This window comes from Talpa occidentalis, unplaced genomic scaffold (genome assembly GCF_014898055.3).
Source record: "Talpa occidentalis isolate TD23 unplaced genomic scaffold, MPIMG_talOcc4v2.1 talOcc4.5, whole genome shotgun sequence".
NCBI lineage: Eukaryota > Metazoa > Chordata > Mammalia > Eulipotyphla > Talpidae > Talpa > Talpa occidentalis.
The window spans coordinates 108,770,068-108,796,603 of NW_023604861.1; the positions used below are offsets into that span (position 1 = coordinate 108,770,068).

At 33.0% G+C, this 26,536-nt stretch overlaps 1 protein-coding gene across 26 annotated transcripts in view; it reads left to right on the forward strand.

Annotated features, from left to right (window-relative positions):
- NRXN1 (neurexin 1) overlaps nt 1–26,536 on the forward strand; it is a 1,022,285-nt gene that overhangs the window by 863,702 nt on the left and 132,047 nt on the right. For all 26 annotated transcript variants that reach the window (XM_054687713.1, XM_054687714.1, XM_054687712.1 and 23 more), the window contains one exon: nt 8,787–8,958. In XM_054687713.1, the coding sequence (XP_054543688.1) occupies nt 8,787–8,958 (172 nt within the window). The remainder of the gene's footprint in view (nt 1–8,786; nt 8,959–26,536) is intronic.

Below are 26,536 nucleotides of genomic sequence, written 5' to 3' on the forward strand. Positions count from 1 at the left end.
TTTTGGAAAATGTGGCAAGTCCCTGTTGATTCGGAAAGTCTTTATATATTACATTTCATAAAGTACATTGATGAATGAAACTTAGGAACAAACAATTAGATGAATGTCAAGATTCATACTGCTAGTTTCTACAAGTATATCAACAATTTTCCATTTTTAGCTTGGAAGATTTTTAAAAATTGCTTAAGCTATCTATTTTCCAGTTGCTTTATTTGTATAAATGACATATTTTAGGTCTTTTGTGCATAATTCCATAACCTAGTTTTATCTCCTAGACAAATTTTCTGGATAATATCTACATATGTTCATATAGAATTTACATATCTCCATCTTTATAAAGAGTTCATTTATTTATATCTGAATCTGCATTTGTACATTACAGCATCTGTCTTTAAACATATCTGTTTCCCCTCCTCTGGGCCTGTGCACATATTGGTTCCTCTGCCTGAAAAACTCTTCCTCTCATTATTGATTTCTTCTCATTTTCAGCTCCTCAGATTGGTTTGCTTTCGTTTCTCAATGCCTCCCATAACACCCTGCTCTTTCCTTCTTGGCACTCAGCATTCTTTATATGCTAATATAAATTATAATGTATAAAGAAATAATGAAAGACTTAAGCTTCATAACCAAGAGATGCTATCTCATTTGTTAACCATTATTTATCCAGAACTTAGTAGATATCAGGAATGTAGTAAAAACAATTAGTATTTGTTGGATGAATGAATGAATGAGTGAATATAATTGAGGACTAAATACATGTGTTTCCAAATTTTTAGACTAATCTATACAAGAAATTCATTCAATTTAAGAAGTAATTATATATAAATGCAACCAACAAATATACTTGTTTAGAATTTTGAGTCCTACAAAGAATGTTACTGTGTTTTAAGAAATACACTGCACCTAATAGATATTTTATAAACATATCTTTACATTATTTTTGTGGCAGCGTTACTGTTTTATTAAGATGAAGAAAGGTTATAATCATCAGAACTTCAGCCTTAGATACCATATGTCCCCTCCTGAAAACGCTATTGTGCCAAAGTTACATACATAAACATAGATTTATTTTTGATGGCTGTAGAAATTATTACTTACCCCACTTACCAAACAGCTTTGCTGTTTCAATAGAAATAGTCTTTGTGAATGCACTTCTCTGCCCATTTGCACACATTTATTTGCTTTTTAAAAGGATGTCAAACTGGTAGTTCTGGGCTAGAAGTCAATAAAAACGGTAGCACTGTTAGTTTTCTTTTTTTTTTAAGATTTATTTATTTATCTATACAAGAATGGGTACAGTCAGAAGTGCGGGAGGGTGAGAGAATTCACCAGAGCCAGAGTGGGAAACAGAACAGGCAGACTGACTGAAATACACTGCTGAGGGGAGAAGTGGGTGTGACAGGAGAGGTCTGTCACGCCATGTGGGACCCTCACTGGCGGCCAGGGATTGAACCGGTGCTACAGAGGCCACAGGCAGCTTCGCAGCCCAGTGTTCAACTGCTGCGCCACCACAGGAGGCCCAGGAAGATAGTACATCAAATACACTTGAAAATATTGCCTTGCTATTTGCTGCCTGCAAGTCATGATATACAAAAATAATCTTAAAAAATGATATCTCTTCCAAACTATTTTTTTTTTCATTTCAGGTATAACTTAGAAGTATTCATCAATAGAAGTACTTAAAATAATTGCATTTATCTCTTGATAAACTTTTATTTTTAAAGATTTTTTAAATACAGTGGCTAATTTTGTTTTACTTATAATATAGTTAGTAAGGTAACATTTACTGTGTGAGAGACTAAAATCGCCATCCAAAGATTTTTTTTTTCTATTTGTCTGAAAAATGTGTGCTCTGTTCTAAGAAACTCTGGAGCATTATAGTCAGACTACAATTTATATAGTCAGCTCTTTACCAAAACAATGTTACTGGGATATGAGAAGTAAATGAAATCCACAAATAATTCTAACCTCTTTTATAGGAAAACTTTTTTCATGTAGAAATATCAACAACTTAGAAGAATTGATAAAGCTGAATGTCCTTTTCCTGTCTAGTTTCTGGTGAAGGTAATAATTAGCAGTATAATGGCCCAATAAAAGAAATCAAAGAGAAGCAGATAAACAAAGGTTATGTTTTAATCAGCAGCTGAAACATGTTTATTGCAGTTTCCTGAATGACTGTCAATATGAGCAAAGTTAATTTAAAACTAGGGGTTTTAAAGGCAACAATAATAAAACAGATCTAAAATAAACAAACAAAAAAATCAGGCCATATCTGATCATCTCAATGTACTTTGGAAGATTTAACTTAAATTGGTGTATATCCTAAATTTCCATGCAGCAGCCTGAGGAATTTGTCATGATGCAAGGTCTCTGGGCTAAATATTAAAACTAGGGAATTATCTGTGAAAAATTTAGAACTTTATATAGACCACCAGCCAATCCACATTTTTTTTGTTATTGTTCTGTTTGATTTTTTTTTTCTTTTTGATTATTTAGGGAAAAAAGCTTAATCATAAAATATATTTCTTTTTAGGTAAGGACGCACTTAAACTTGAATACTTCTATTCATGGCATTTTCTATCTCAGTGGATAGAAATACAGAATTGATAATCTCATTGGGATGGTTCTGCTTCCCAAGAAGATATGCTAACATAATTTCATTCTACAGCAGTTATGGTTTCATGCAGAGACAGTATGTTTGAACCATGGGAATGTACCATGAAAAAGACTTGATGACATCTCTGAACCCATGGACGCACTGGAAAACTTCATAATGGTTCAAGCTTATCTAGTATTGGCTAGACTGGAGATCTCAAAAATAAAGATGATCTCAAAATATCAATATAGGGTTATTGTCCCTTTCAAAAATATACCACCCAGTCATTTAGTGGACTAATTTCACTCCAACATTGTTTTAATTCTTGATTTGATTTTATCTAAGGAGAGAAATATGTGGAAATCATAGTATTAAAAAGATGGTGAGTTGTTATTGCCAGAAGTCAGGGCCTCCATCCTCAAGAGAAGAAATCATTGACCCTTCTTTTCACTTATGAGCATCAAGACCTATATACCTGGCAAGACAATGGTTCTAACCCATACTCTTAATTCCTCCCATCCTTACAGGAGGGGTTAGAATTTCTAGAATTAGAGATAAATGAAGAAATCTTCACTTAAATAATACCATCAAATTCTAGTTAATCTATCTTACAAATTTTGAAAAACTCTGAAACTCGAAATTCAATTTAGATGACTGTTGTATTTCAAACCATTCATTTTGTTTCCTTTTCTAATTTTGTTTTCTGTGCTAACTGCCTTGGTATCCATTTTGGCTTTTCATAGAACAGTAGTATTATAGGATGGGAGAGGACAGAACGGTTGTCCGATAAAATGGTTTGTGCTTCAGTGTAACCAATGGCAGGACAGCCTTTTCCATAGGTGAACATTATTAAATTTTAGAATGTTCTCTCTTCAGCCAAATAGTAGATATTCTGACTTTGGTCACATCTCAGTCTTTTTGTGCTTTAGTATATTCATTCATAAAATACATAAGCTGCTTCACAAATAATGTCACTGAGATATTAAGTGTTCTAACTAAACTGAAATGGCTATATAATTCAAGATTATTTTAATTAACTTCTATGCACTAACTATGAAGCAAAACGTTGTTTTTCAACTGTAAGAATAATAATAAATAATAGCAATAACAACATAGCTCACACGTGCTGAGTAGTCATTATGTGTGCTAAGAACTTTATATGCATTATTGCAACACAAGCAAATTGTCATGTAATGAAAATGTTCTGAAATTAAATAGTGGTGATGGTTGCACAATCTTACGAACATAGTAAAACCATTGAAGTGTACATTTTAAAAGGGCAAATTTTATGACATGGATTATATCTCGATTAAAAAAGAAAATTGTATGTGAAAGAGTTTGGAAAATTACAAATGTAGAGGTAGTTTGCTAGGTGCAATGAGAAATAAACCAGTGTTTTTTTTTTTTTTTTAAATCTTAAGCACTTTATGTGAAATTGAGGATTTAAAGCAGGTGCATAAAAACTAACACCTACAACATTGTGTGAAGGACCGTCATGGGCTGGAAAATTTGTGGAAGTTTTTTTTGACACTCAGAGAATTGAGAGATAATTATAATTATTAGCCTCCAAGAGGGTAATATCACTGTCACAATATACTTTCATGGACTCAAAGGAGTAACAGCATTCTGTAGAATGGGAGTACTTTAGAAAAGATTTCTACCTATAGTTACAATTTGATGAGAAAATAAAAATAGGTTTTTAGATTGTAATACCTCTAAATGAGAACTTTCTGAGGTGTTCTCACCCTAGATCTCACCCACTCCTGGTTCCTTATTGTGTGAAGCTATGGATGCCACAGTTCACGTGTAAGATGAACTGTGATGAACTGTACACCTCCTGGTTCCAAGCCTTTTCTTGAAACAGAGACATAACTAAAGCCATTCTTTTATTGATAGCCCTTTCCATTTGGTCAGGTTCCAGTACTTATTTATTAGCTGTATGGTTTGGGGTACGTTATTTAAACTGAGCAGATAAGGAAAATAGTACTTCCTTTCAGTTGAAAGGGGAATTTTAGGTAGATGTATCTATCCTGTGTAACTCAATGCCTAGCACCCAGTGAGCACTCTAGTATGTAAGACCTGGAAAGAGAAAGGGGAGGCAGAAGTTATCTTCTATATCCCATAGTATCATTGTATCAGTAACTGTATTATAACTATAACTGTCCAAATTCCGGCTTGCTTTTGATGCGAGGCTGGAGGTCCTTCAGAACCCTCCCTCACTGTGTTCCTCTCTGCTGCTCTCTTAACTTTTTTTCAGGGTGGGTGAACCTTGTATGCAGGATTTTTCTCCCAATTTAATTGAAAACTTCTTGAAAAAGGATACTCTTTACATGTTTGTTTGTGTTGTCTATATACTTAGTGCATACATACATATTTGATTTTTACTCATTAGCTGAACGAATAAAAATAAAGTATTATTCAGTGGGTAAAGTGAGAGACAGAACAACAGTAGCTTCTTATTTTTGAAATTGTGACTTTTTTTTTTCTTTTGGGGGGATGATGCATTTCCAGCTCAGTACCAGGTTAGAATAACTAGACCACAGCTTCTTGACATGATGGATCATCTAGATTGATAAACAGTCTCTACCAGTCAGCAAGACCTCCAAGTCATTCCTTTGGAAATGCACTTGGATTAAATTAGCAATTATCTGAATCCTTGTGTTTGTTTTGAAATGAGAGAATAGGTGGCTCTTGGCATATTCATCAGTGTTACTCCATTCACAGTGGCTTCAGACCCAAGAGCTCCCCTCAAGCCTGAAAACCTCAGTTCTCTGGTGAGGATTAGCCACTGGAACAAGAAAATGTAACATTCAACCTGTCTCTAATTTCAGTTAAGATAAAATTGGACCATCAAACCATTAGACCATGAATTGAAATAGGCACAAACACGGTGTACGTGTTTTGCTTTGTTTTGAAAATTTATTTATTTATACAAGAACTGGGATACAGGCCAGATGTTTGAGGGTGAGAGGATTCACCAGAGACAGAGTGGGGAACAGAACAGGAAGACTGACAAAATACACTGCTGAAGGGAGCAGCAGGTGAGACAGGAGAGGTCTGTTGCACCATGTGGGACCCTCGCCTGCCCGCCAGGATTGAACCGTCACTGCTGAGGCTGCGGACAGCTTCACAGTGCAGCGCTCAACCGCCTGCACCACCAGGGGAGGACTGTGTGCATGTTAAGACATTGCCAACTCCCGTCCAGTGTAGAGCCCTGGAGTATAGGACTGTAACACTGTGCATGACAAGAGCCTTACAGACCATAAGCAAATCTCTCTGCTCATTTCCATGCTATCCTGTGCTGCACACTTGTCCAGACTATTCCATGATGCACTCTGAGACTATGGTGAAACAAAAAAGCGAAAAAATATAGAAAACAATTTTTCAGTTTTTGCTGCCCTATTTTCCCCAACATAAGTGTGACAACCATAATTGCTTCTATACAGCAACCCCAGAGTAAGTGAAAAAAAGCAATACATATATGTAAATGCATTATACAGGCTAAATCCTTATATACATATGTTCTATGTTACCTATTTTATATGCAGATAGACTGAAACATATCTGTACTTATACAAACATCTTGAATTAAGCCCAAGATATTGAATACATGATTAAATCTTAATCTTGGTTAAAACAAATATTTTTCAAATGGATATGTGATCGCAGATGGAATTAAACAGTGCATTAAATTGTGGTACAGCTTGCTGGAACTTGCAGGTTCCTTTCCAGTGTCATCTTTCATTATGTTTCCTTTTAACTTGGTTTAATAATATAATCTTTATTCAGAAATGAGCTTTTGTGAAAAAATCAATAATTACCTGTGTCACTATTTATTTAATGAATCCATGGAAAGACTTCATTAAATTATAAATGCCTCGTTACTGATACTCTCATAATAGATTTTTGAAATTATGATATGAGCCAGTTATCCATTTCAAGAAAGTTACGGTGCTGAAAGATCAGTACTTGTCCAGTGAAATTACTGCTATTTTTACTAATGCAATATTCATGAGAATTTGCCAGAGACAGTCACATTCAATCCCAGAGAATAAGAATTGGAAATGGATTATTTTAAATTGTAATTATCCACTGACAAGAAAGTTTAGCAAGTTTTTTTTTGTTTATATAATTGAAGTGACTTGCTATTCTGTCAACATGTGGACTATGTTATAAGAATATTTTCAGCTTCTTCATAGAATCATAAATATTGTTATTCTAAATATAGTTGATTTAATATTTTGTGATTTATATTTATTTTTAATTTTGATTGTTCTCAGGAGAAAAGGACATTAAACTATCATTTATGTTTACATTGATGCAACTTGGAATGGGTTAAGTAATGTCTGAATTAGGGTAGGGTCTATTGTTTCAACCTACTTTGTTGTTATTAAATTCTCTTATAGCTAACTCTGGAGTTTGAATTCATGAGATAACATAGATATTGAAAGTTGAAGACCAAATCAACACATACAGAGAAAGATGGACATTGTTTAAAATTCAGTTTCTTTGCAAGCATCACCAATCCTCATTATTTCTTAATTATCTGTTTTGCTATTTTACAATAAATCAGTCCCCATGAAATCTGTGGATATTACTATCTCAGAAAATAAACATTTTTACGTTTTATGTTGCAATAAAATTTAGAGATTAGGTAGACTTTGGTATATCTTGTACCTGTAGCATTGTAATGATTTTATTCATAGTACTTGGATCTTTTAAATAGTTAGGACTTTGATAAAAATAGACTGTTGTAGCCTTCCTGAAAGAACAAGAAGGGACTTGACTAATTTCTTTTGACCTATCCTGGAATAAGGAACATGTCAGTAATATTCAAATATCCTGAAACAATGGGCATCTCTAGAGTAATAAATATCTTCATGCACTTGTTATGTTTGAAATAGTTCACTCCTAGTACACTGTATGAAGGGGACAATGGCAAAGCCCCAAATAAAATCGTCAACAATTCTCTTCATATAGTTTTACATAAGGTTTTTTTTTTTTTTTTTTAATAATAGCTCTCAGTGTAATCTCATCCCATAGTCTCGTTGCCCAGTTCAATGATGAGAGTCCAACAATGGCCAAGCAGAAGTGGTTCAAATCTTTAGGTTTTGATATTCTGATTTAAAATTTCTACCAAAACATGTATGAACTATACATCCTTTAAGCCTCTGTTCCCCTATGTTGTTCTCTCAGCTGAGATTGGTGAAAGGTGAGATGCAGGCAGTTGAGGTTATGGACTCTGACAAAGGCCTGCAGTGCACTTACTCTGTTACTGATTAAGGGAAAATCCACATGCTTTAAAAATCAACTACATTCATGGTAGAGTTGACAGTCCTACTGTTAGAGAATGCTTCTCAGAGGCAGAGGACATAAGCACGTTTCTCTTTACTGACTTGTGTTATGAAATCTAAAGTTAACAGCAATAAGTCTTGCACTTAGAATGACTCGTAACACTGCTTTGCATAATTCAGAGACAGTAAATTTTAGATAAACTTATATTAGCTTTATCTTAGCTTAAATATAAACTAAAATGGTGGGAAATGAAGTTTAGCTTTGTACCTCTACCAAATTATGTGATATTGAACAATTCATTGTTCTTTCCTGTGCATAGATTCATCATCTGTAAAATAAGAAATTGAATCAATTTCAGGCTCTTAGCATTTGATGATTTGAGGTGTATGTGAATATCACTAGGAAACTGCACTCCTTAAATGCCTGTACATGTGCCTATATTATATAGTATGATTTTCTATATTGTGAACATTTGTCAATTGTCTCTAAATAGACTTTATTGCTCTCATTTCACCAGTTATTGAATGAGAGAATTTCAACCCTTTTTTATTGTGAAATGGAAATAGTGAATTAAAGGGGCTATGTTAAAAGAGATGAAAGGGCATCCTTTCATACAGGCATCATGCATCTTCTGTGTCAGCTTCTGGGAAGATGGCAGCTCAATTCTCTTGAAAACATGTCTTTTGGAATATCAATTATCCATGAAAGAAATGCTTCACATTTATCCAGACATTAAAAATCTTGCTCCGCTACATGAAATTCTCATAAATAAGATTGGAGGAAAGCAGCTGTTGTGCAAAACATACTCTTGAACAATACCCTAAATAATTCTTACTGAATGCTGACTAATCAGTATGACTCAATACAATCCTTTTCCCCCCCTCCTGCCTTCTAGCACCAAGGAAAAATTGGAGTTAAATTTAATGTTGGGACAGATGACATCGCCATTGAAGAGTCCAATGCAATCATTAACGATGGGAAATACCATGTAGTCCGTTTCACGAGGAGTGGTGGCAATGCCACCTTACAGGTGGACAGCTGGCCAGTGATCGAGCGCTACCCTGCAGGTAAGCCAGTGAATGTGTATCTTGGGGAAGATTTTATGGAAAAAAAAAACCTGCAAAGCAAAGCACTGTTTTGTGTCCGTTTCACCAAATTGAGGGTTTTCTGAGAAACCATCAAGTATTTATTGGACTGTAGAGTCATGTGAATGTAATGATGTCCTAAACTGTTCTTGATACAGTATACAAATGGCGTTTCATAGGAGAACTTGAAGGCACACAATTTGTTTGGTAAAATTCAGCACATCAGTGAAACCAGGAAAAATGCACACATAAAATGTATAACTTGTCAAAGCTCTTTTTACTGGATCTTTGCATTTGAACAAAGGAAAGGCTTTGTCAAAAGTAACAAACTTAATATTTAAATCTAAGTGAGAGAATACTAGAAGACATTTCTCTGTAGGAATGTAGGAACAGATGGCTCCTTTGATGGTGATAGGTAGCTGAAACTAACAGAAGGAATGTGAGGGCCAGAGGAGAAACAAAAGTAGTAAAAGGATGTAGTTAGTGCTGTAAACCAGCAGATCCAAGAACATGTCGATGAATGAAGCTTGTTTCACTGTCATTTGCCACTGGATTTCATTGGATTTCACAAACACTTAGTGACACTAATATTACTCATAAGTCTATAAAATGAATAAAAAGCTGTTACTGATAAAATAAAAATTACCTTGCTAATTGTTAGCCAACTTTATCAGTACTACATTATTGACACCAAGACAAGTACATCAGAAACTTAGTTAAACCTGTGTTACTTGTGATTGAGTATAGTCTCCATTAGAAAACAAAAACAAAAACAAAATGCTTACTTTTTAACTTTTTAAGCAAAATGCAAATTAAAGATTTAAGGTATTTTATTGCAATTATTGTCCTTTCTATATTTTAGTACAAAAGACATTAAAAACATCAGTCTTGTTTAACTCTCTCTTACCCTTTTAGATACAAGTGGCTTTTGCATAGTAGATTATATAGCACAGTATAAAGAAAGAGTATAAAAAGAAATTACCATTTTGTGCAGCAAAAATGATTATACCAAAATGAGTATATAAATTTCTATTATAAAGGCTATTTCCTCAAAGAAATAATTTGTGAATATAACTTATTAAATGAGATCAATTTTTATTAGTACTGTCTCACATTTGTAGAAATAAATGTCTATGATCCCTTCTGGACAATTTATGATTTATAATATTTTTACATCTTGCAGCATCGTTTCAAACCTATTCCATAAGCCTGGTGTTCTACAAATATTTGCTGAATTAAATGTAATAAAAAAAAACTGTTGTATGTCAAAATTCAGAAGTATACACATTAATTATATGTCCAGTGCCAATTATAATACTGGCAAATGGTAGTTACTCAATGAACATTTGCTGAATTGATGTCTGGGAATTATTACAATTTTATAATTATGAGAAGGTACACCTCTTGCCATCTATATAGTAAGATGAAAGAGTGGAAGGATCGTTATTTAAATGTGCATGGAATGTTACAGAGCCCCTGCTAATCCCTTATTACATGTAACAAAATCATACCAGACATGTTCATTTTATAATGCCTACAGTATCAGTGGAATTATAATAAGTAAACTGGCAAATTCATTAAAATATTGAATAATCAATTTATTGAGAAATCATTGCATTGGACACCATGAAAGCTAATAAAGTAGGATAAATTCCAGGCTCTGCCCATGGGATATTATCCTATATGAATTGTAGACCTGAACATATAAGTGATAAATTATGTTGCTATCAACAGTGTTTCAGTATTTAATTCTTTCAAATTATTATAACTTACTAACATTTTACTTTTGTCATACTTTCAAAACTGGTATTTTAAAAAACTTTGTTCTAAATAAGCCTTGTGGTATTCTATCGGAGGATTAGGGGGAGAGGAAGGAAGTCTATTCACAAATAAGTTTGGAAAATTCAGGATTAAACTATGTTAAAAATATCTATAGACATTATTATATTAGTATTCATCATTCACATCTAAAAGAGAAATATAGTGTATATTTCACAAGCAAAGATAATCAGAATCAAGCTTTCTAATGCACCAAATGCATTATATGATTATTTTATGATTTACAAAAGTCTTTAGCTGATTATTTTCACATGTTTTATCTAATGAGCAATCTTCTTGTTGTATACATATCAGGTACTATGTATTATCTACAGTTTTTAAAAAACATGGTCCTGTCTCCTTGTAGCATGCTACCAATCTGAATGCTAGTAACTAAGATTAGAACAATAATAATAAATTCAACAAATATTTTGTAATCAGATTTGTTTAGCATGTGTAATATATGTCAATTAGATGGATGCTTAGAAAAAATGTAGTATAAATATGTTTATAAATTAGATAATTGATTAAATCTTATAGAAATAGCTATTACCTATATAATCATTTATATTCAAATATTCTCACCAAATGATATTAATAAACCAAGAAGAGCAAAGTTGAAGTTATTATGAATGATACAAGCAAGGGTAAAACACAGAATCTATATGCAAGAAAATCAGAGCAATATGAGGATTTCTGGTACACACATATAAAAAACTAATGATCAGTATGTTAAGAACTCAGGATTCCCCATTGTTGTCACCAAGTATTTCATTGATCATTTATTCTGTGTAAATTTCAGCATGATGCTGAGGTAGAAAATAAGCCATAAAATTTTCAAATTCTGTTTTTTCTCTTGGAGTTTAATCTGCAACAACCCCATGAAGGCTGAAAACAAATTTAAAAGTCTAGATGAAAGTTTTTTGAGCAAAGTGATTTTGTGTATGAGTTCAATATATATCTTTTATATTGATTTGTGGTATGACTATTTTTTATTTTAAAAGGGTTTTTTTGTTATCATTCATTAGAAGAACAGCTGGACTAATGCTTTTACCACCAAATCCTATAATCAGAGAAGCGGGAACCAACAGACTATATTTGGTTCCTTTTAAAGTGCCTGCACTGCAAAATATAGGTAATAAGGGTTGAAATTAGTAATTAAGTACAGCACTTAACCTTCCATTATAGGGCTTTGTGGTAAGTGCTTTTATATGAAGCAATTCATCTGGTAGCAACACTATACCTTTAATGAAAAGCACCTAAAGATTGACCAGTGGTATTACCCTGTAATTGTCTGGAAGGCTTTCATAGAAAAACTAATTAGAAGAAGTAGGTTTTATGCTTTTTTGGAGTGTATGTAATATTTCTATAACTCAACAATTCATATTTTAGAATAAATATTGAATTTTCTGAATAGCAGACCCAGTTTCCATTATTTTCTGTGTATGGAGCATAGTATAGAAATGTTTTACAAACCATTTAAGTTGAAAAAAGCCATTTTTTGGGTGCTTATCAGTTAAAGCTCTAGAATATAATGCGTCATTAATCTCTGATTTGTCCCTAATTATTTTATGAGGCGATTTTTTTCCCCTCTGAACAGAAACAGACTTTCTTTTCTCATAATATTAATCCACAAGTCTATCATCATTTTATTTGATCCAAGTAAAGATTGCTTCAGATAAATCAGTTATCTTTTAGGGTAAATGTTTAAATTAATTTGTTTACCACATGTGCCAAAAAGATGTCCTTTATATTTCTACATAGGGTCATATATTCATTTTATTTTATTCCTTTCAAGTTAATACATCAAATCAACAATTATTTAAAACGTGTATTATATTAAAGGAGCAGCTGGGTTTACCATCTGATTACAGAGACAAGTAAAGGCTATCCCAGATTAAAAATATGTGAGCCAATGCAGGAGTCATATTTATTTGTCTAGTTTCTGAATATTAATATATATATTTTTAAAAGCAACAGGAAAGTCAGTTTTAAGGGAGATGTCATTTGTGATTTGAGTGGTCTAGTCAAACTATGAAAAAATAGGGTACATGATTTGGGTATTGAAAGGCTAAATTTTTACATAGTTACAGACATTTGTTCTAATGAAACAAGGAGGAAGAGATAGAGATAAAATATTTAGGAAGTTATTAAAACAATTCAGGTGTCAAAAGATAAAGGTCTAAAATAGGGTGAATAGGGTATGAGAAAATAAATAAGAGATTGAGTGCACAACACATTAACATGGTGAACAATTGAATAAAAGAAGTCCCTCTCTCCCTGCCCCCCCATACACTTCTTCCTCTCTTTCTGCCTCTCCATTAATTCTTCAACATTCTAACTGCACACTGTGTCACCAGACTACAGTAAGTACTAATGGAATGGAAACCTACGGTAGGAATGCATGGAGAACGTTACCTGTTCTTGCTTGCTGTGAGATTGATTTGTTTGCGCAACAAGAAAGATTCAGAAAACCTACCAATATCAACTAAAATGTGTTCATTTCAAAATCATAGTATAGGAGAAAGACAAATACCAAATGATTTCACTCATATGTGGAATATAAAGAAACAGAACAAAAGGAAGATAAAACTAAAACCAAACAAATCCAGAAATCTGACTGTAAATTGAGACTATGAGAAGGGGGTGTTGGGGTGGGGAACAAAAGAGGTAAAATGTCCAGTGAACTATGGTAGAGGATTAAGGGTTCATTAGTGGTGGGTGTGGGGTGACAACACACATCTGCGGTGGTGAGAACCTGTCCCTCTGAATCATATACAGTGTTGTAAATCAATGTTACTTCAATTAAAGAAAATGAATAAAAGAAATGTAGCTATCTACAGTAAGAAAAAAAATGCACCAAAAATCATAGTACATAATTCAGTTGCTATTAGAGTTTAAAGAAAGAAGGAAATGGTGACCTTGAGCTGGGTAGCAAAGGAGATTCTTTAGACATATAAGATTTGCATGAAAGTCACGGATAGCCCAAGAAAATGCTCTATAGAGATGACATAAAATTTTTTCATGACTTATTTGTCTCAAAGATTTTGTAAATATTATTTCTAAATCTTGACTTTTACCACTTTGAAAAGTGGTAAAATATTTCAGAGTTCAGGAAAGTTATATTGATGATTGTCCTTTAAAATCTATACATTGAACTTAGATTAGTTGAATTATATTTGGTTCAGGTCATCAGTAATTTATTCAGTATCTATTTGAGTCATTCTATTATCTAGTTTTTCCTATTTGACATTAAAAGCCTTCAGGTTTTATGGTTTTGATATATAATTTTATTTTTTCACCTAATTTTCACAATGTATGATGTAGTTGAGAAAGTCCACCTCATTTTAATCATAACACTTTAAGGAGGGCAAGAACTTCAAAGAACTTTTTCTATTCCAGCTCCTTCATTTATCAGACATTATAATGCTATTTAATTTAATCAGGACCTGGCTAGTTAGTGCCAGAGTCAAAACTACGCTTGGGGACTCTAAATACACTGGCTTTGTTCACCTTCCTTTATACTGTCTGGGAGACAGAATCCAAGATGAAAAGAGTTGATTAGATGCATGTCAATCCAATATGATATAGTTACATGACTAAGTTTTATACCAGATGATTGGTCATAGCTACATATATTAGTATGTAATATTGTTCCTCTTCTGATGCAGGCAGACACACACAAAACTGTCTTGTGAGTCTTAGAAAAAGTAGCACATGAAATAAGTAAAGATAATTTCTTACAAAAAGTATAATTATTTTATCACTGAAAATTTTTAATCAATAATTTTCATTAGTGGGTATTATTTCTTAATTTCTTTAATCTTCATTTGCAAATTAAGTAAACCATTATGAATCATCACTGTTTTGTTCCTGTAGCACTCAGCCTTTGGGTTCACATGATTTCAAATTTTATATATTTATTTCTCAGTGACATTGCTTGAAACTTAGTTGATAAAGTAACCAGAATAGTAATGGACATTTAGAGAATGCAGATGTTTGGATACTTAGATATTATGTAGGAGAGAAAATTTAGTAGAAGGCTTGCCCAGTGTTTTGGCTAAAGGTATAGATAAGGGAAATGTTTGATCAAATTGTGTTTCCCTACTACTAATACAAGACAGTGAAAATATAACTTTCTCATGAAAACAGATAATCCATATAGAAGTTTTGAATCACTCTTTAAAGAAATCATCAATTTCTGGTAGAGTCCAATTATAGGCAGAATCAAGACTTGTCAAATAATATGGTGTTTAATAAATATTTGTTGACTAAATCTAAAGTCCTTATTCGACTAAGGACTTTGTCTTTTGATGGTAGTTTTCAGTCAAAATATACTTATGTGCATGATTGAAGGTTTGTTTGTATATATAAATATTTGATTTCTGTGTGATGTAGTTAAATGTTTACTAATTCAAATATTCTACGAGAAAACTGAAATTGCAAATACTGAAGTTACATTACAATTTATGGCTAAAACTCTGACTTTCCCCTGTATTAATTATCTTCCTTCATGGTGTTCAGGTTTTCTGGGACTTTGGGGGTTTTTCTTAATGATAAAGCATAATGAACTTTTTATTGAGGAGTATATTAAATAAATCTGCCAGAAATGCTTAGCATCAGAATAATTGTATCCAAGGAGGTGGAAAGAAATTATATATTCTCAGACTTCTCACTTATTCTTATATATTCTCATGACCTCAATATTTTTTTAATATCAGAGTACTTAAAGTTATTATAAAACAATCATATTAGTATTTTCAATTACAAAAGAAAGATTCTCTAATGGTTAGGTGGGCTTTGGCATCATTTAGGATATAAAGCTAGCAAACTTAGATAATACAGTTATTTTCCATAAGATTATTCATCACAACACAACAAAAGGAAAGGGGATTACATCAACAAGACTAAAGTAGTATCTTCCTTAAATCAAAGTTCCTGTCCCAGGAAGCCTGTCAGTTAGATCCATCACTGACTTCCATTAAGTTATCTTACACTATATGCTAAAATAGTCTCTCATTAGTGTTTTATCCTCTAGCACTTGAGCCAGGTTTTCACAGGCCAAGTTAATCATTGTCTATAATATAATTTTGAAAGTTCAAATCTAGCTGACCATTTCTTTCTATTTTCAGAACATACTCATTCTAAAAATTAAAAAAAAAAAATAATGCCTTAATTGCTTACTGCTGACAAAACTAATATAACTGAAAAATTAGTTTTTTTCAGATATGTGTTAGATATCTATTTGGATATTACTGTGAAAGTTAATGACACAAAACATGTAAGTCAAGACTCAATTCCCTATTTCTTCTACTACTTTTTGCTTTTTTTTTTTTTTTTTAAGATTTATTTATTTATTTATTTATAGCTACAGTCAGGCGCGACATTCACCAGATAGGGTGACTTCATACCCCATCATGAATCAAGGCCTAAGGAGGCAGAATGCGCTCAACCGCGCGGGGGATACTTTTTGCCTTTTAAGACAGTCTAATTTGTAGCTTAGGTGACATGATAGGGTGACTTCATAACCCCATCATGAATCAAGAGCCTAATGAAGTAGAATGGCAACCCGTGGATTTGGGATGTATTTTGAAACATTTAACAAATAATAAATTTATGTCATAAGCATAATTCATAAACACATTCTAGTTTTTCCTCTGAGAGTGATTTAATGAAAATGTGCTTTTTATCATTGTTAATGTACCTCCTCCTTACTTTGACAAGTTCTCCAACTCTATCACTTAGAAACCAGCAAAGAAATACTTGCTGCGTATTACTGATTTCAAGGAATTGTTCTCACATAATCTTGTGTTTTAATGTATAAGCAGTAGCCCTTCTTCATATTTTCCAAAACATTCACTCTTTTTTCTCTATATTATTTCCAATTTCATACTATTTTCATTTGTATGTTGTCTACCCACTTTGTTTATCTTGTAAGCTTGGGTTAAAGAACAAGTTAATTAAGTTCCTTGCATGTATAGAGAAAACTTTAGAACTCATGGAGGACAATTTCTCTTTTCTTCCCTTATTTGATAATTTTTCACCTACTCCCCATGAATTTCTTACTCTTTATTGTTTAGCCTTATATATACGCCTAATTCCTTCCAGGAAAATGTTGATAAACTATTCCTTCATTTCTATAATAATTAATCCTTAAGATGAAAAATGTTACAGCTTAATTAAGTCAGGTAAAAATAGGCAAATAGTATGTTCAATTTTCTACATTATAAAGAATCAGTCTAAAAATGCTCACTAGCCAGAATTTGAGCAAATTGAACAACATTATAAATAAAGATAGCATTGGATTATGACCCAAACAGTAAAATTAATAGCCATGAAGTCATGCTAATATTAATAAGTAATTGCACAGGAAGATAGATAGATGATACAAAGATGATAGGTATAAATATAGAAAAGATACAGATATTTGAGGGAGCAGAGACATTTCTTTCTAAAAAAAAGGATTTCAGTTGGTAAATGTGGAAAGATGAAGGAAATAGAAAATTAGTATTAGAATTCCAAGTAATAATTACTGAAGACATGATTTGCCAATAGATGCTAAAATTATTAGGTAAAAGTTTGAATAAGGACCGATATCTAAAATATCTCCTTTAAGTGGGAAAGAGAATCTTTCCACAGAGAAACTCAGTAGATCTTATCAAAGCGATCAAGTTGAACATCAACAGTGAGAAATATTGACTTCATATATTTGATTTGATGCATTGAGAAAGTAATTTTATTGTTTTGCTATCCTTACTGTTCTCAACAAAACATGTATAAGGGGCAGTCTACAAAATAACTGATTAGTACTCTTTACAATTGTTAAACATGAGTCACAAAGACAGATTTATGGGTACTAAGGAGACATGACAACTTAATGCATAGTATAAATCAAAATTGGATACTGGACCGGAAAAGAAGGATTAGTTAGGAACTTGTAAAACCAGGTCAAATCTGTACCAATATCAATTCCCTGTGTTTGATGATGGTCATATAGTTAAGATTTTAGCAGTGGGGGAAGCTGTATGAATGATATATTAAATTCTCATTATTATTTTGTAATTTTTCTGTAAGTTAATCTTGAAACAATTAGTATTTTCCATGCAAAAAAAAATCTTTCATTCAATTCTATATAGTATAACACTATTCCAGAACAAAAGATTTTAAGCAATAAAAATTCATATCTTTGTGGAACTTGAAGTCAGATGTAATTGTTGTAAATAAATTATATATTAACATGTTAACATGTTAATAAAAAAGTACAATGATTCCTAAGAAATATAAACCTAAGTTCAGTTACAATCTAAAGGTGCAATCTAATCTAATATTTTAGCTTTTTATTAAGATAGAATGACATAAAATATGTGAAAATCTTTTGAAGTGTGAAGCCTTTAAATAGGCCATATATTAAAATTTAAATTGTGATGATGGATATTTTGTTTTAAGTTTAGCCTCATGGGTTGACTATTTCTCAAAGAAAGACTTTGATGGTAAACATTTTAAAATCTGTTTTGTTTTAGCCTCATGAATTTGACTATGTTAAAAAGTAGCTGACATTCCTCCATTCTCAGAAATTTGAGACTCTTTCCTTGTGTCAAGTATTATTGAAGTAATTTGTCATCTTGGGCATACTACATATACCGATGGCCCAAATATTTAAAATGTCCATTAAGAATCCAAAAGAGAATATATCTAATATAAGTCTGTCTAGATAATACCATCTGTGTTTCTAATTAAGTATTTTAGCTGGCTTTATGAGATATAAAACTGAACAAAATAGAGGTACATTTAGCTTCATTTTTCTGATAGTGTCAACTAATTGATAACATGCCATAATAATTTTTCAGGGTCACCTTTGCTAGAGAATTTTAAAAGTCCAAGTAGAATCTTCAGTTTTCTCGTTTATTAATTTTATTGCTCAGTTTGGCAGAAGAGTTGGATTGAGTACATTTTCTAGTTACAGGAGAAGCAAACAAAAAGCTGTTTTAAATGCCAAGATTTGCTTTGCTGAGAAGGAGGTACAGGGTGGTCCAAATCACAGTAGGAAACAGACTTGGGGATAATTAAATGAAGCCTCTGCTTTATGGAGGTCAAGTTCAAATTAGAAGGTTAAATCCATTGAATTGAGTGCATAAGGAAATGGGTGTTGCACAAGTATTGGGGTGAAGAGGTAACAGAACACATCAGAAATCCCAGGCATGCACAGAGACTATTTACATTCCTGTCTTTTGTAGGATCTCATGTCAGTAGCAGTGCATTAAAGAGGCACTCTTTGCTGGGTATTGTAGACTGGGAATGTGGTGATCATTTTACATATTTTTTCTCATTAACATACAAAATAAAAGACAGTTTCTCTTACCACCTTTTGATAAGTGAGTAAACATAGAGAGATTAGGTTAGTTGTTAAGGTCACACATTGTGAAGCTCACTCTGAAGTATTACACACACTGCCTAAACTATTCCTATTCCTTTGAAGAAAAAGAAAAACTGCAGTTTCTGTTTGGTTCCCACCAGATTGTATAATAGTTAAACCTTTGTTGTGCTGAGTTCCTAGTACCAATGCTTATTTCTTCTAGTCTCTTAGGGTCATTCACGCTTTCCTTAGGATTTGTAACATGCTCACAATGTGCTCTCCCCCTGCTGGTTATCTTTATTTTTTCCTGGTTATTCATTATTTAGATGAATAAGTGACAAGGAACTCCAACTTTTATATCCCCATAAACACTAAAATTGCAATAGGAAATATACACCATACATCAAGTGAATGGACATATATATTTTATATATATATATATATATATATATATATATATATATATATATACTTAATGGAGATATACCAAACCTATATGCTATAGATTTAAGTACTCTACATCTATACAAGGTTGAGCATGGGTTCATGTGAAGGTTCAGAGGGAACTTTCAAGAGCAGACTCCCTGGTCTCAAATCTTAGTGCAATACTTCACAGATATATGACTTTGGACCATGTTCCCTAATGCCTTTGTACTTTAGTTTCCTAATCTGTAAAGTGGATTAATGATACTAATCTCACAGGGGTGTTAAGTTACAGTGACTTGTTAGATTTAAAATACCTAGTGAAACCTAGCACATAAGTAATCAATAAATCGTAGCTCCACTGTCATTAATTTAAATAGTTTAGTTTTGTAATCCTACAATTCTAATAGGCATTAATCTCTCAATATGAGCATATGTTTCCTTCTAGGAAATTTATCCTGTCTTAATTGTCAGACTTGGGTTCTCACACATGGTGATGGTTCTAGAAAAGTCAGACATGTTATTGAACAACTGCTTGGTGCCCCCAAACCCATCTGGAGCCAGAACACTATAGAGACATCACTAGGAAAGATATAAGTATCATGATTGACACAGAAAACATATTTTACGTATATTTAACGAATGGGGATAGCATATGGCGATCAAGACAGACCTCACAGAGGACTGGGATGTTGGGGGATCCTCAGGAGAGTATCTGTAACTCTCCAGAGAGTCTCTTTTGCCTAATTGCCCTATAATTAGGAGACCTTAAAAATTGTCATTCTAAGGAAATATGAGGGACCTTGAGATAATTACATTCACACAAAGCTCTAGTCTTTGTTTAGCATGAAGCAGTACATTCATCCATTTGCCTGGCCCTCCACACCAGCCCCTGGCACTTTCAATGGGGTCACTCACTATAACTCATCTAATTGGAAATGGTATATTTCTCAGAGATGAGCATCTAAAAGAGAAAGAGAACAGAGTAAGACACTCACCCCAATTCGATAAATATTCCAAACTAACAGTGAACGTTGTTTTTATTGTTGTTGTTGTCATTGTTGACATGAATATTTAGCAAGTTCCCAAAAACTAATTATGGTCTCACAGAATCCTTTTTAGTATTTATTTAAAAAAAAAAACCTCCACAGGCATTTTCCTAAGAATAGAAATTTGTGTGAATAATACAAGTTATTTCTTCAGGACTCAGAATTTCTTTATAGAGTTTTGGAAGTTAGCACAGTAAACTTTTTGTGAGCTTATAATAGTTACCAAATTGAAGAAAACATTAGCTTATTTCACTAAGAGATGCGCACCTTATTTAATTAGCATGAGTAGGGATTTAATTTATACAGTGCTATTTTGTTCAGGGAAATTTTTTTTAATAAATTAAAAGTCTTATGCTAACACTGGATTTTTAATAGTATTGCAGCAATTTGTGTTAATGATGCTACAGGGACCACAGGCCATAAAATAATGAAATGGTAGAATATTTTTTTAATTTAATTTATTTCACTTAATGATATGAAAGTTTAAATAGTTCCTTTTACAAAAGTTGTTCAATGGATATAATTTAAGTGGTTGCTCTGTAGCAAATATTTATATGTGTATAGAGATGTACATATAAATCTAAATATTATAATATTAATGCTAAAATATATATTTTTATAATGCAATTAATTCTATTATAAGGCAAATAATACAAAGTATAAATAAGGAAGAGATGATTTTGTTACTGTACCAACTACCAGAATTGTGGTGCAGAATATTATGATTTGCATTAAATTCAGAAAAGGAGGAAATGCACTCACTAACCTAATTAATAGTTATATTGGTATCATTTTGACATCAACATAGTACTCCCTTTAGTTGCAAATCCAAGAGTACTCATATCTCAATTTTTTGAAGCAATTAACAAAATACTATCACATCTATTTAATATCAAATGTGTGTAGATAGATCATCAATCTATGATTTTAAATAGTTTTAAATCATCTTGTATTATTTTGTTAAGGCCACCATAACAAAATATCACAGACTAGTTGATTAAATAACAGATATCTATTCACAGTCAGACTAGAAGTCCAAGATCAGGCTATTGCCAGGTAAATTTCTTCTTAGACCTACCTCCTTCATTTGCTTATCACTGCCTTCTACCTGTATTTCCACATTTTCTTCCTCTGTGGGAACAAGTCTATAGTGTCTCTGTGTCCAAATAACCTCTTTTTATAAGGACATCAGGTTATTTAAATCATCTTTTTAAAGACTTTGTCTCCAAAGACAGTCACATTCTGAAGTTCTAAGGGTTAGGATTTCAATACATGAATTTTGCGGGGAACACAACTCAGCCCACATCAGTGTTGAAGTATTTGAAGCTTTTTTGAGTAGAGGATGCCAGTAAACTTTTTTTCTAATATTGACACAAGGCTGTTAGGACTTCTAAGACATTAGGAAAAGTTTTAAATGAAGTGTTGATGAGTCCAGTGTTATATAGCACAGTTACTTTAGCCCTATTCTTGAAAATGACATAGCCTCTCAATAGATGTTCTGGGTTATAGAGAGAGAGAGAGAAAAAAGAATGTGGGAGTGGATAAATTTCAATTGTCCTTGCTAATGAAACCAACTTAAACTTGGTAGTTTTGTTAATATTTGTAGTTTTGAGCTTCTATCCATTCTGATCTGCATTTAGGGAGCTGCTAGAAATCACAGGTGTCTTAGGGTAAAAGAGAAATGCCAACGGGAGTAGAAAAATTCATATTCTTATTCTGAGAGATGCAATGAATTATCTAGGCTACCTGGATTTTAATGGGTTCTCTCCATCCAGGGTAGGGGTTAGAATTAGGCCACCTATAGGTTATTACGTCTGCACTTGTCAGACTTGATTTTTATGAGAACTGTCTTTAGGATATCTCCTGAACTGAATGAACATCGAAAGCACAGTTCCCCAGTACTCAGGTGTATAAAAAAACAAGAAAAGATTTTACTTAGATAAATTTTGGACAAAAGAGGTTTGTAAGGAGCAGCCATTGATTTGAAGAAATCCTTTGTCCCTCTCAGAATTGTCCTTTCTTATCTCCTAGTGCTAAGGATTTAAAATGAAAAGGTAAGAAACCTTTTTTTTTTTTTTTGAGTGTCATAATGTCCCCCCATCCTTTAATCTACTTTTTATAGAACTGAAGTCTCCTAAAATATAACTTCTGCCTGCCTTTCTCCTCTTAAAATGACTGTCAGAGCAATGACATGTTTCACTGGGTGGGTGGAGAGAAGCCAAAGGAATGTCTACATGGTGAAAGGTATGTGTGTCTATATAACTGAAGGAAGAAAAAAGACAAGCTTGCAGCATAAAACATATCAGAAAAACATAATGTCTTAATTATAAAGGGTTCCACGAATGATGACTGAAAATCTTCATAAATTTGTCAAAGCACTATGAGATAGTTTAAAAAAAAAAAAAAAAGAAAAAAAAAGATGCCAAGTCAAATATTTCAGTGCCTTCTAAAAAGCTAGAAACATTAGTAATGTTCTTGTTAATAGTTCAAAAATGTGTTTCCCCAATAAAGCTGCACAGACATCATATCTTAACAAGATTGCCTAACCCATGTCTTCTTGCCAGCCCTTCCTCAAGCTTGGGAACTTCAGTCATTAGCATTGGAGACAATATGAGAGGTCATCAGTTCACCACCTCATTTTACAGATAATGGAAGTACCTTACTTGAACCAGAGAAGCCTTCTACTTGTTTGCCACCATGTGCTTCTTATTTGCAATAAGCATTATGGGGGGAATAGAAGAGTTTCTATTTGAAATACCTCTCTTTGAAGCATTAATATACAGGTTAAAATGTCATTTGGATAATTCAGTGGTATCTAAAGTTTACTTAATCCAGAAGCAGTTTTGTCACCAAGCTGCGTACAGAACAGATGGTGGTCCCCTGAATTCCATTTCCCTGTGGGCAGATGTCTTTGGCTTTTCCTTTGTCTGTGACCTCCTCAAGTTAATCATCCTCTGTTAGTAGTTCCCATTGGCTTACAGATAACCATGCATAAACTTCTGGAATGAAGCTGACTTTGCTTAGGAAAAATTGCAGTAGTTTTGACAAAGCACCTCTGTGTTTTGGGATCTCACTTATATAAGTCGTTCTCTGGCCTTTATGTGTCCTAGCATAGAAAGGTAGATTATTTTCTGCTCTTCTTACCTACAACTCATTTTCTGTGCTGAATTGGGTGAGAAGAAATGTGTGTGATTTCTATAAATGTTTCCAGATGTGTCAAAATGGACAAGTTAGAGCAGGTAATGAATAATGGCATAATCACAGAATGGCTTCTATTTACTGAATGCTTCCTATATGCCAGGAACTAAGAGATTAACATGTATTATGTCATTTTTTTCTTGCAAATACCTGTTTTACAGAGAAGAAAACTGAGATTCAGAGATTGATTACACTCCTTTCCCAATGTTACACAGCTAGGCAACTAGTCCACATTTGAACCCAAGGATTAGAGTCCATTATCTTAACCGTCAGAGATGTTTCCACAATAAATTTGATCACATATGTTTCTACAGAGAAAACAAATGTTTATTAGGGGAAGTTATTTATAGTTGAGTTCTAATCCACATTGTTCAGTTTGTTTACTGAAACAGAGTGTCTGGAGATCAATTTCCAATATGGGGGAGAAGGTTTGCGCACCAACAATTCTGGAGCTACAAAGTGTCCAAGAATTCAACTCAATCCTGCTTAATTTTGACACTATCCACTTGGAGACAGTGTGATTCCCCAAGTAGACTGAGCCCTGCTCAATCTCCCAAGGCTGCCCCCCTACTTCAGATGCCAGTCACAAGCCCAGGTTGTTATTTGTACATTTGATGGACCACCTATAAATCAGTGATTCCTGTGACCTTCTCCTTAGTTTTGATTACTTTGCTAGAGTAAGTCACAGTACTCAGGGAAACCATTTACTTACTAGATTACTGATTTATTACAAAAAGATAAGCTGAAGAACAGCCAGATGAAAGAAATACATAAGATAAGGTATGGGGTTGAGGGCATGCTTTCTCTGAGTGCTCTGCTCTCTCAGTACTTCCCCCAAGTACAACATCCTGAAACACCTTTGTACCCTGTTCTCTTTAATTCTTGTGCAGGCTTCATTATTTAGACAGGATGGATTAAATCATTGCAATTGGCAGTTGAATTCAATTTTCAGTTCCTCTCCCTTCCCTCGAGCTCTAGGGGTGATCTTGAAAGTTTCAACCCACTAATCAAGTGGTTGGTTCTTCTGGATATCAGCTGCCATCTTTAGAGGCTTCCAGAAGTCATCTCATTCACATAACAAGACACCTATCACTCTCAAGGCTGAGGAAATCCCATGAGCTTTGGTAGTTATAAGTTGGGATCTATGAATCAAGACCAAATATTTATTTCTCATTTGAATGACCAACTATATTTTTTATAAATCACAATATTGCATCTATGAAAGGAAAAGAAAAAATATAGTTGTTTTACTTAAGCAGTTTTACATTTTATAAAATTGAGGAGGATGATATTCCAACAGCTGTATCCCAGTCTATACTTTGCACTTTTAGAGTATTTAATCTTAAATAATTTGGGGGCAGTTGAAAAGCCCCATTTTTGTAATTGAAAAAAGTCAGCCTGCATTCCAGTTAGAATTGGAGAAGTCACATTGAATTCACTGAAAATAAATTCAGAATGCAATAGTAATCCAACTTACTGTTCTTCACTGGAAAATAAACGTTCTCAATATCATTTATAGACCTTATTGGTTCATATGTGAGAAAATGTACTTATTTCCTCTTCTATAGACCAGCTTTAATAATAAGAAGACTAGATTAAGAATCAGTTCTTAATTTATTGTATGAGGAAGCAGAAAATCCAGATGTGCCACATAATACTTTGATTTTCAAAAATCAAGAACTGGGAAAACAAGCCTTAGAGAAAATATATGTGTGTTCTCATTAGGATGGATAAGCTTACATGTTGTGGAATTATGATTTAGAGAGTGCTTAAATTTCTTGTATCTGGGAAATGTTGGGCTATTCTTATATTTCATTTTTTTATTATCAATTCTGAGTGATGTCTATCAGTGGCCCTATTTGTGTAGTTGTTAAACCATTCTTCTGTCTTAAATGTAACACAGTTAGCACTTTAGTATGCATGATAACAGAGTATGACCTTTAATTTATCATACTATATTCTGTGTTATTTTAATCTACTTGTCCTTATTGCTTTTCATTTCTTGCTGCAGTTTTTGATATGATACTTCAGTCCCTTTGCATAAGGAACCCAATATTATAGGAAGGCTTAGAGAAGAAAGTATAAATCACTGTTTATTCCATTTGGACAATGTGATCCTAAGTTCATAAGTTTACTTTTATTTCTAATTAATCCATAAGCATTAATCCAAACTAAACTTTCAAATGTAAGTAACTAATAGAAACAAATGCTTCTGTATAAGGACACACTAGTTATCTTAATTACAGAGAACAGAGGAATATGAAGGGAGAAATTTCTTAAGTCATTAAGATATGCACTAAGCTTCTAATATCTCTGTTAAAGCACTATTAAACTCTGCCATAAATGGCCTGTAGCTTTCCAGGGCCAGCAGCACAGCAGTCTTATTTGACAATATTGTTTAACTGGAAACAGAGACCTGCAGTTTTGTGTAAGGAGCTGGGTATCATCTGAAGTCTTAGTCAAGAATAGAACATTGTTCCATCAGAGTAGTGATTACTCTCTCCAGCTATATAAGTTAAGTGGGCTGACTGGTAAGGCACTTAGATTTTGCCACTCTCTTTTGCTGTAGTGTTGCTTTGAAATGCTGCTTCTAATTTATAGAAATTTATTTTTCTTTTTTAAGGAAATGGTGAGGGGAAAATTAAATATCTATAAATTATAGCATCAGTCATTTTTTCTATTGAGGTAATGTTGGTTTGCAACACTTTGTATCATATGG